At 41.9% G+C, this 10,689-nt stretch overlaps 2 protein-coding genes across 3 annotated transcripts; one reads left to right on the forward strand and one right to left on the reverse strand.

Annotated features, from left to right (window-relative positions):
• The first annotated feature begins 1,716 nt into the window (after positions 1-1,716).
• Positions 1,717-7,070, forward strand: LOC130211906 (claudin domain-containing protein 1-like). The gene is made up of 4 exons (XM_056442942.1): positions 1,717-2,453; positions 3,184-3,291; positions 4,343-4,480; positions 5,194-7,070. The coding sequence occupies exons 1-4, from the start codon at positions 2,162-2,164 to the stop codon at positions 5,412-5,414; spliced, it is 759 nt and encodes a 252-aa protein (XP_056298917.1). The 5' UTR covers positions 1,717-2,161; the 3' UTR covers positions 5,415-7,070.
• LOC130211905 (N-acyl-aromatic-L-amino acid amidohydrolase (carboxylate-forming) B-like) lies at positions 7,051-10,464 on the reverse strand. Of its 2 annotated transcripts, none has more exons than XM_056442941.1 (7): positions 10,444-10,464; positions 9,608-9,867; positions 9,338-9,533; positions 9,102-9,195; positions 8,554-8,661; positions 8,126-8,238; positions 7,051-7,358 (listed from the first exon to the last, which is right to left on the reverse strand). In XM_056442941.1, the coding sequence occupies exons 2-7, from the start codon at positions 9,865-9,867 to the stop codon at positions 7,107-7,109; spliced, it is 1,023 nt and encodes a 340-aa protein (XP_056298916.1). In that variant the 5' UTR covers positions 10,444-10,464; the 3' UTR covers positions 7,051-7,106. The 2 variants fall into 2 exon arrangements, with proteins under 2 accessions (XP_056298916.1, XP_056298914.1); XM_056442939.1 differs by lacking the exon at positions 10,444-10,464 and adding an exon at positions 10,175-10,299.
• Positions 10,465-10,689: the final 225 nt, after the last annotated feature.

The raw sequence follows: 10,689 nt of genomic DNA on the forward strand, positions 1-10,689 counted from the left end.
TTTAAATCATCTCTTGTGTGATGTTTTGCAAATTTGGTGGTAAAGTTTATCAAGAAATGATTCATGTCTTACAATGAGCCTCCAATTTTGGTCTCTCAGTGAATCAGGTTTGTTAAGAAAGAGAACTGGGAGGGCTGCAAAGTTTACTTGCCTCTGAGATTCTTCTATCTCTTCAAACACCACCAAGTTATAATTAAAATGAACACCAGCAGATCCCATTGTTCATTTTCAGAAATGGCTCTCACAGATGAGAAGCATTTTAATATACAGTTAGGTTGTGAAAGACTTAAGGCTACCACTTTAAGATAATCATTGTTGTATTCATAGTACATCTTCTCAGAAACTTGCCATTCACTGATTTTTTCTAAAGTCCTCTTTGACAAAGAAGCCACTTCTGTTTTCTTAGAGGCAAGCTTTAACACACTTTAAATTAAGAACAACACATGCTGCAGTGGTCTTCATTAAAGAAGAAATAATGGTGCAGATGACTTTCACAAAATGAACATACATTTTGTGTCTGAATAACTGAAGAGCATATTTGTATATATGTTTCGTTATGGAGTGCAAAATCACTAATGTTTCTAAAAACACCTTTAGTACGAGAATAAAGTCAGATTTTAATTGATTAATCATTTTAACAATGTGAAAGTAACATGAGTCTTTGCAACATCACACTAAAGCCAAATATAGCAGTAACACACGTGTATATAAGTCATAAAGGCCATAAGCAGATTTAATAATGCCAAAAGGTTGACGTAATATCTGTATGAGTTTGATAAGATTAGATAATGGTTTTACCAGCCTAAGGGAATACTGTTTAAATTAAATATAATTAATTATTTTAGTCCAAAAATATGAACAATCCAAAAACGAGTTTTAGAGATATTTCTTTTGGTGTGAGTAGTCCAGAATTTCTGAGGGTGGATGGAAAGTATTTGAAAACGTTCGACTTCTACACACCTTGCTATAGCCCTGCGTATAGTGTAATGGACAAGGGGGGTTTATTGCATCAGAATTCAGCTTTGTGAGATTAATAAATGAACGTTTCATTTCAACGTCCTGTCTTTCTTGCTGTTGTCACCCTAGAGTTTAGATTGTTTGACCAAGGCTCTGAAAGAAATTAGAGTCAACATATGTACATGCAAATGCCTTTAATTGCCATAAACAGCTCAAAATGCTACAAATTATTTTTGTAACCGCCTATACAGCTGAACAGACGTCACTTGTTCAGTTGATACATTTTTCATATAACTGCAAGTCCTTGTTCCCAGAAAGAGGCCAAACATGTTATGGTTCTGGGCTTCAATTACAATACATATTTATTTTCTCTTATAGTGACAGCTATTTGGTTATTTTGTTTACAACTTTTGTCAGAATAAATAAAGCATCTGAAGTGTACCTTTATAAGTACTACTTTATAACCTTTTTTTCATTTATGGACCAAACAATTAAGCGTCTCCATTAATAATTACAGCAAGCTGGAGTCCGATTATTAATTAATTAATTAATTAATTAATTAAATATATATTCTTTGAAGACTTTTATTTATTTATTTTACATTAACGCTATCTCGCTGAACTTCTGTTTCAGTGCTCTCTCTGCAACGTGGACGAAAAAAATAGACGGAGACAAACACGCGTCCTGACCGCGAGGTTATGCGTACTGCTCATCAGCGGAACCGGAAGTGGAGAACTCAGGGATTAGCGGATGGCAACTCTCATCATCCCAGGGGCACCCGACTTTAAACCGAATAGACCCAAACAATGTGCATTTCCATGTTCGAATAACGTCGCCCATCCTAAAAAAAAACTGTGTTTTTTAAAATTATTGTGTGAAGACTCGGGCTGGTGGTCCCGGACTAACGTTAGCGGGTTAATCGCAGCGCCACCCAACCATCTGTGGAAGTGGGACATGGGAACAGATGGCGCATCCGAGCCGGCCTGCAGGGCGACTGACGCGGGCTATTAGGACAGCACTGGAGACGTGTGTCGGTGAATAAAACAAAAGGTTGTCTGGGTATTCTGCTGATCGGACCGTGCCAGAGTGACTTGGATACGAGTGCGCGTCACAGAAAGCAACACAGATTGACCACATTGACGAGCAACTCGGCGACTCGACCACTGGCGTCAACTTAATCGCTTTGGACGCGTCTCCGTGAACAATGGTTGACAACCGCTACGCCACCGCTCTGGTCATCGCCTGCGTGCTGAGCATACTGGCCACCGTGTATCTGTCGGTGGCCGTCGGGACGCAGCACTGGTACCAGTACAGCAGCCCCACCGTCCGCGGGGCGTCCAACGTGTCCGAGCTGCGTTCACTGTACGAGGAGTTCATGGACGGGGAGTTTGATGAGAAAACCTACAGCGACACCTTATTCCGCCTCAACGGGACTGTGGGCCTCTGGTGGCGGTGCGTGCTCGTTCCCACCAACGCTCAATGGCACAAGCAGCGAGGTATGTTCACCGACCTCACCCGACACACGGCAATGATATACCCAGCTATCTTAAACCGTGAGCCCCACCTTGTCTCAGGTAGATGACACCAGGTGTGGCTCGTTTGCATCAGTATCACCTTGCATGTGGCAACTGTGCCACTTTGTGCATATCACGTGACACGCTGGTTATTATAATTACAGTAGCATTATGGAGTGAATAGAACTAAAGCGATGTGTTGTCTTCATTGGAGGAGGTAAGCCTCATGATCATGAGGGATGTCTACGGGGCAAAGGAAACAAAAGCCTCAGGTTTAATAGCATTCCCGTCTGCAGAATGGGGTTAATTGCAGTTTTTTAAGGGAAATGTATTGATATCTGACATTAAGACAGTATGAAGGGTCCTCCATCTTGTGGCCCTGCTCTGCTAATCATACAGAACCTGAAAATCATCTGTTATGATCACATATCAAATAAGTAATGGGTTATTTCTCATCTTGTTTCTTTTAATCGTTAAAGCAAGGGAGTTTCTCATTATCCACACACTGTATGAATAACTTACTCAGTTAACAGGTTCAGTTCAGTATAAAACCTTTCTTGTGTATCTTGAATCTCTCGGGAACATTCTGTGACTGTAAGTTGGCTTTGTTTATCTGCTGCAGTAGCTCACGGAAGGTAGAACATACACACAAGTGTTCATGTACATGTGACTTGAAGCGATGTAAATGCTATTAAAAAAAACCATCTTTCAGATGCCAAGATGATGCTGGAGTGCCGAAGCTTCACTCTCTCTGAGCAGTTCACTCCCAAGTATAAAGAACCAGGCAACCACAACAGTGGAGAGGACATGCTGCGCACCTGTAAGTTCTTTCACAACCATACCTGCAAACGTGTCACCTTTCGGCGAAATTCGCCGTTTTGAAATCAAAATAGGTCATGCACGTGAATAGTGTAGTTCCGAAGAGTTTTTCTTTTGGGGTAGGAGGAGGGGGGCGGCTGTCAACTGGCCGGCCGGCGTTTATGAGATTGAAGTGATGCTCTCTGCACGCAATGCGCTGCGCAGAGCTCTCACAGCGAGTGGCGTTAAGTTGCGGAGCTTTTGAGACCGTCTTCGGCTTTAAACATTTCATTTTATTTTATTACTACTGTAGATAAGTATACCAGTATCGTATTTATGGTATTGTATTGAATTCTGGTATCGGGTATCATGATATTTATGGCAGGTATCATATAGAAGTTCGAATTTTAGGATCGTGACAACCAGGTAGAGGAAGGAACAAAATCATGGAACAGACTCATGGAACAGACTCAAAGCTCAGCAGAGCACACAAGTAATAAAAAAAAGGAAGTTGGTTCATGACTGGCTTTAACCATATTATATATAATGACAATGTAAAGTTGTTATTACAATTATTAGGGCCCGATCACTGAATTATTCAGAGGACCTTTTTTTCTTAAAATGTTTGTTATTATTATTTAGATTTGCGGTCAGAACAATCAAGACCGTAGTTATAAAAGCTTTGAGGTGTCATCAAACAACGTGGATGTGATGTGGCGACAAAAAAGTTACCTGCACCCCTCATGAGTTTGCAGGTATACACAACACCCTTATTAAAACTTCAGAAAACTTTATTACAGTAGCACTATACATAGAGGTGCACACATGCTTTGCATCCATACTAAGCATTTAGGAACAGTGAGCTGAATGATGTCAATTGCAATAAGTTGTACAAACTAAATTCAACTTTTTCTCTCCATAGTGCATTAATTATGACCAATATGTGATGTTGAATGACACAATTCCTAATCAGGGCTGGTTCCTCTGTCTTACATAAGGTGAGTAAATGAATACCGTAGTGACTGAAGCTCACAGACCCATACCTTTCTATGTCTGTGTGCATGTCTGCATAGATTTGTGGAGGAGCCAGTTTCTGCTGCCTCTGGTGTCCTTGGGTCTGGTGGTGCTGGCAGGCCTGACTGGGTTCTGTGCCTGCCTCTGCAGAAGCCTCACCCCAACACTCGGCATTGGAATACTTCACCTGCTGGCTGGTAAGACCTGTTCAGCTGCACCGAACCACTTACCAGTCGCTGGCCGTTTTCTTCGGATGAATCACCTGAATGCTTAATTAACAGGAGACGTATTGGCGGCAACCAAAAAAGCATGTTCCCGAAATCAACACAACAGAATTGATTTTGTTTTATTCTCAATATTACATTCACGCATTAACATGCGGAAAATCTAAAGTGTTGTTGTCCTAAAATACATTGTGACGACATAATATAATACAATGTTATAGTAGTTTTAACCTTTTGTTAATGATGCTGTGCTTTACAAAACATGTTGGGAATGTGTTGAGGTATTTATTAGTCATAAACCAAAGAATTAGATTAATTGGAATTTGTACCTGTCGGGGCTAGTTAAGAAGTCAGAGGATCACCAAAGTCAGAAGGATTTATCCTCTGAGGACCATGAATGTCTCCACAAACTTTAATGGCAACTAATCTGAGTTGTTGAGATATATTAGTCTGTGGTGGACCGACAGACCGACATTGCCATGCAGCCTGTCACTCGGGCCCCATGATGTCAAATTCTAGACCATCAAGCTGTGCACAGGCTATACTGTAAGTTGAAAGTGACATGTTTACATGGTGCATCTGTCGTCGATGCTTTGATAATCAGCGTTGAAGAGTGTTTGTGTCTTTCAGATCAATATGTTGTTTTTTAATTGCAAAAAAAAGATGACCAATGTTGTGCCCTGCAGGCCTCTGCACCTTAGCCACTGTGTGCTGCTACCTGGCCGGGATGGACCTGCTCCACAGGGTGTCGATGCTGCCTGATAAGGTGGATGGCTCTCTGGGCTGGTCCCTCTACTTGGCCCTCATGTCCTCGCCGCTCCACATGATGGCAGCTGCTCTGCTCGTGTGGGCGGCACGTAGTCACAGTCAAAACTACTACCGCATGAGCGCCTACCGGGTGGCATAGGCTGAGCTCTGTTTCCCCCTCGGGTGGATTAAATGCATGTAGTTATGATCCTATCTGCTGCATTCAAATATCTGATTTGTATCTCTCTACGGGTACAGAATCGGTTTGAAAAAGGTCAACCAGAAATATGTGTAGTGCGCAACATATGTTTGCGAAAGAGTAACTCCACACCAAGCTGGAAAACAGTGTCAGTTTCATCGATGTAGTGCTTTCAGTACTCGCAAAGGGAGTATCTGACATTTAGGAATTCAGCAACATCGCTTTAAAAAATCCTTTTGACGGGACGAGAAACATGAGCAGGAGAGTTTAAAAGCCTTTTATTTTCTTACTGAAACTGTTTCACTGTTGACCTTTTTGTTCTTCTTCTAAGAATGCTCTTGACTATTGTTCCACGATGTTATGCATGAAGCAAATAGACAAAAAGAAACGTCATCAAATCGGTGACTCTAACTTATACGAGAAGAAGTTTGAGTGTGGAGCTTGGAGACGTCATTTGTTCCACAGATCTTTTGTGGTTGACCTTTTCAAATCTATTTCATCTCTGGTCACACCCCAAAATTCCCAAATGAGCGTGTTGGAATTTCCTCGTTGTTGCATTTGACAAACACCTTGCTGCACAGGTTGTACTGAACACACCTTGAGTGTGTTGTCTTGTGCCGCACCAAAACACAAACCCACGCAGCAACACGATCTAGGAGGAATGGTTTGCTATTGTCATAAGAGATGACTAGACTACTGTGTCTATATTGTTCTGTTATTACAAAACGACGTGTATCCCTTTTTTTTAAACTTACATTTATTTATTCATGGCCATTACTACGGTCCGATTTTGTTTCTATGAATTATTTTCTGTTTTCAAGCATTTCGTTTTGACGAAAGATCAAAAGATGTTTCACAAAGTAGTGTTTTTCCATTATTTCATGTTTTCTTGTCGCCCTTTTGTGCTTCTATGAATTGGTTTCCTTTTGTGAATTCCATTGTTATGTATTTGATTTATGTGTTTGTTTGTATTTTATTAATTTCCTATCATCATTTCAATTCAAAGGGATTTAAGGGAAACAGTGTATCCCTGTTAAGCATTATGAATGTAAATTAAAGGCCATATTGTGATAAACGACAGTATTACTTTGCACTTAAATTATTTTTACCAAATCCTGAATATTGCTGGATGGTCAGTTGTGAATTTCTATTTTTTGAAGATACATGTATCCTAAAAATATATAATTTTCAAAAAGAAACATTGCCCTAAAAACTATGATATATGTTTGCAAAGATATATATATATGATTTATATTTATATATATATGTTATATATATATATTAATTGTATATATATATTAGTTATATATATATATACATTAATTATATATTTAATAATATAAATAAAAAAACTAAAGAATGTCTGTGAAATAAATTGTGTGGTGTGATGGGTTTCATGATAAATCAGATTGTATTCTGCATATTCAACCCTATAATTCTAGAAATTGTTCCATCCCTGAATTCCCTGGAGTGTAAATGTGAATCTACAGTGTTGTTCACTCTCCAGTTGTGAGCCGAAACGGTTAATAATTGTACACTTAAATATCACGTGCGAGCGTACCCGTGTGTGTTCAAATCGACTGCTGTTGTTTCAATAAAAGCTTTTTGTAACATTTATTTCACAGTCACACGAGTCTCATCATGTCGGGTAATTCAAAGTCCATCCTCTTCCTCTGAAGCCAATTCCCGTACGTGAGCTTGTCGTTCCTGCTCTGTCTGCACCCGGATGGCGGGAATCATCACGCGCCTTTTTCTCGCCAGTGACAGTGCGATGCCCTTCTCGTAATAAGCACCTTCATTGATGAAGAACGGGTAAAGAGGTTCATTTCCCTCGTACCTCAGAGTTTCCCCTGAGAACGTCTGGAACAGCGGGTCCTCGGGGCGGAGCAGGCAGAAATCTCGGTCCTGTGGAGGGACAGTCAATTAAGTTGAATCGCTATTTAAATAGTGAGATGTTATGTTTTCAATAGAAGTTACGATGTGAAGTTTACAACGCTGGCTATTTATGGGAAAGGTGCTATTTGTGTCAGCCCCAGACAATAACAAAGGAGCTATTATACTTTGCAGTGGGATCACCACATCACAACATTTACTTTTTACTAATCCTTTCTGTCAACACGTATGATACAGATTTCTCCTCGCATTATGTGGCTATTTGACAATATTTTCAATGCATAGCAACAACCGTACAGGGCAACGGAGAAACACGTGTGACCATCATTGTAATTAGCTCCTTGGTTTATTTAACTATGTACTTTACTCATGCAGAATGGTGTTAGGGGAGATAATGTAGCTCAACTCCAGGTGATAATTACAGGTAAGTTGCTGGTATGAAAACCATGTTGCGGACGTCATGCGGTCTCATGACTACATGACACAAAGAGGCCCCACCCTGTGTTATGCTTAATTTCAGGGTGGCGTATGGTGGCATTTTCTTTGTGTAATATAAAAGTGCCACCGTATATACACTCTGGATTATATTTGTATTTTTTTTTAAATTACAAGTCAAAAGGCTTTGTTAATTTTTTTTTCACGATTAGTGTTAAGTAGTTTATATTCCTATTGTTGGTCTTGTTATTGTGTCCACTCCCTGGACGCTTCAAAAGAAGATAATTGGGCTTGCATTCAAACCGGCCAACGTCCTTGAAGTTGCAAATAGCGTTCAGGCGTACCTGGAGGTGAGGATGAACGGCTGCTGTGATGTTGCGGGTCCCAATGTCTCTGGGGTAGTCGATGTGTTGAATCATGGTGAACACATCCACAGATTCTCCTTCAAAAAGAGTACCTGCTCATAAAAAGAAGGGTTTAAAACAAGACCTCAAAGAATACGAAAAGTTTGCGAAAGCAAAAAATACTCAAATTGTATTGCCGGGTTGATGACTCCGAAAATTAGATCACCATGTTTTTATCAAATATAAAATTCAGCACGACACGCTACCAGTCCCAGCTGTGGAGACACTGGTACAGCTGTCTATTCATAAGCATGTGTAGTTCTTTGTTTGTTTTTTACTTGTGATTTTGTATGTATTCTATTATATTTTAATGTTTTGTACTATCTGGACCTTGAGTCTGTACTAAAAGTTTGATTGATTGATTGTACCTGAGTTGAAGAAACAAACCCAATCGAGCATGTGCTGCACGCCAGCCTTCATTGCCGTGTAGACGTTGGACCTCACCACACCGTGGGGCTGGGGGCCGATCTCCATGGCTGCAGGAAACGGATTTTTAAATGAGAAAAGCGGGAGATTATCAAACGTGGTTGATTTAACCCTCCTGTTACCTTAGGGTCAATTTGACCCCATTCAATGTTTAATGTCGGTGTTCTTTCGGGTCAATTTGACCCCAGGCTGTTTTTCACTGTGTCAAACATATAAGAAATGTCAACTTTTTTATATATTTAAAGGGCTATTTAGGTCGTCAACAAACAAACATAAAGTACCTCACACTTAAACTTGGAAAACAATATTAATTCTAATAATTTTCTGGAGGTTTTAATTGCTGGGGTCAAATTGACCCCGAGGGTAAAATATGTCAGTAAATATAAAGGTAACAGGAGGTTTAAACATTGAATGGGGTCAAATTGACCCTAAGGTAACAGGAGGGTTAAATAAACCCGCCTTATTGTAAATATGAGGAAAAAAAACTCACCAAAACCATGCTTTCCCACAGAATCAAGGGAATATGATTCTTTTTTGGAGAGTTCAAAATGAATGTACCTCATTGGTATATCCGGCATCTGCCTCTGAAAACGAGAGATCACTCTGGACTTTAGATCTCTGGGATTTCCTGATCTCAGTTCTTTGCTACCCACATTTGTATAAAGTTCCCCGAACATGCGGCGGGAATGGATTGCACTCGAGTTTTCGGGAACATTTTGCGCTTGCCTGCAGGTGTCTGAATATGTGCAGGCAGATCCAGTCGCAGTCAGAGTTCGCGATGAGGCACAGGCCCATGTTGGCAGTGGTGTTGTGGAGGTCGCACACGAGATCCACCGCCCCAGATCGCCCTTTGGGACCCAGCTTGGCGTTCAGTTCCCGGGATCTGATCATCTCGTAGGGGACGGGGCCTGACGTGGGACCGCTGGGACGCGAGAGAGAAACAATCGGCTCATCGTCATGACAACAGTAACCACGAGCAGCATCACCTCGCCTCACTTGAGGTCGGCGCGAGTGAAGCAGCGGTTGAGGTCGGTGTCGACGTATCTGCGGCACTGCTGCACGGCGCGCGGGTTCGACAGCACCATCGACACCGACGGATGCTCTTCCTCCTCTTCCTCCTCCTTCTCCATCACTTCCTTCTCCGCCTTCAGCAGCTCTCTCACCAAGTACACCCCAGACAGCTCATTGCCGTGGGTACCGCCGCACACAGCGACCCGGGACAGCCTTGGTAAACACACCACCTCCTCCACCTCCATCTGAGAGGGAGCAAAACACGGACACAGCGGGGAAAGTGCAAGAATTCGAGGATTTATGGAACAGGAAGTTTATGTATTATTACTGTATACTCCACATCCAGCGGCACAGATTGCGTTGCATTTTCTCCGCTCGTGCGCTACTTTATTCAACATGCGTCACCATCAAATGTCAAATGCCACTCGTGTGTTTGATTCCCCTGGTTTCCCTCAGTGGGAGGTATCCCTTACTCCAGTGTTGACTCAACTGGGCACACTGGAGACAACAACTGCAACACAGAGCCGACATATTGATTTTTTTAAACCTTACCTCGCTGTTCCGGCTTCACTGAACTCTGAAGATTAAAAGTCTATTTAAAGTCTCTTTCAGTCGAGGTGAAACCGGAGTAATGTCAGCCCCACGTTCACAAATAAGAGGTGAAATGAATAGAGGAATCGTACTGTGCATCTTACCCAGGCTGCCCTATCCCTACCCTCTCTCTTCATTCCCCCCCCCCCCCCGTGGTTTACCCTCTCCCAGGCTTTCATGCCGTTTCACTGAGTCAGCGTTCCCATCCCTCCCTCTGTACAGGCTCTCACCGTCTCTCTCCCACCTCTTGTCCACTGCACCGTACTCTACTCTAGGGTGGGTCCTGAGTGTGGTGCATCAGTTGCTTGCTTTAGTTCACCAAACTGAAAGCCCCCCCCCCCCCCACACACACACACACTTCTCTCTGCCCATGTATAGGATGGTAGGTTCCAGTCTACCTTTCAGGAAATTGGCTAAAAATAAATCTGCTTGCATGACACAGCAGGAGAGGCGCCTGTGATGTGAAAGAAACAGCT

The sequence above is a fragment of the Pseudoliparis swirei genome, chromosome 21, assembly GCF_029220125.1.
Source record: "Pseudoliparis swirei isolate HS2019 ecotype Mariana Trench chromosome 21, NWPU_hadal_v1, whole genome shotgun sequence".
Taxonomy (NCBI): Eukaryota; Metazoa; Chordata; class Actinopteri; order Perciformes; family Liparidae; genus Pseudoliparis; species Pseudoliparis swirei.

Coding starts and splice junctions, on each gene's coding strand:
- LOC130211905 (XM_056442941.1), bottom strand. CDS start 9,867: ATGGAGGTGGAGGAGGTGGTGTGTTTACCAAGGCTGTCCCGGGTCGCT. Junction 9,534..9,607: donor TTCACTCGCGCCGACCTCAA/GTGAGGCGAGGT, acceptor CTCGCGTCCCAG/CGGTCCCACGTCAGGCCCCG. Junction 8,662..9,101: donor TGTGGGAAAGCATGGTTTTG/GTGAGTTTTTTT, acceptor CGTTTCCTGCAG/CCATGGAGATCGGCCCCCAG.
- LOC130211906 (XM_056442942.1), top strand. CDS start 2,162: ATGGTTGACAACCGCTACGCCACCGCTCTGGTCATCGCCTGCGTGCTG. Junction 3,292..4,342: donor AGAGGACATGCTGCGCACCT/GTAAGTTCTTTC, acceptor ATGTCTGCATAG/ATTTGTGGAGGAGCCAGTTT. Junction 4,481..5,193: donor AATACTTCACCTGCTGGCTG/GTAAGACCTGTT, acceptor TGTGCCCTGCAG/GCCTCTGCACCTTAGCCACT.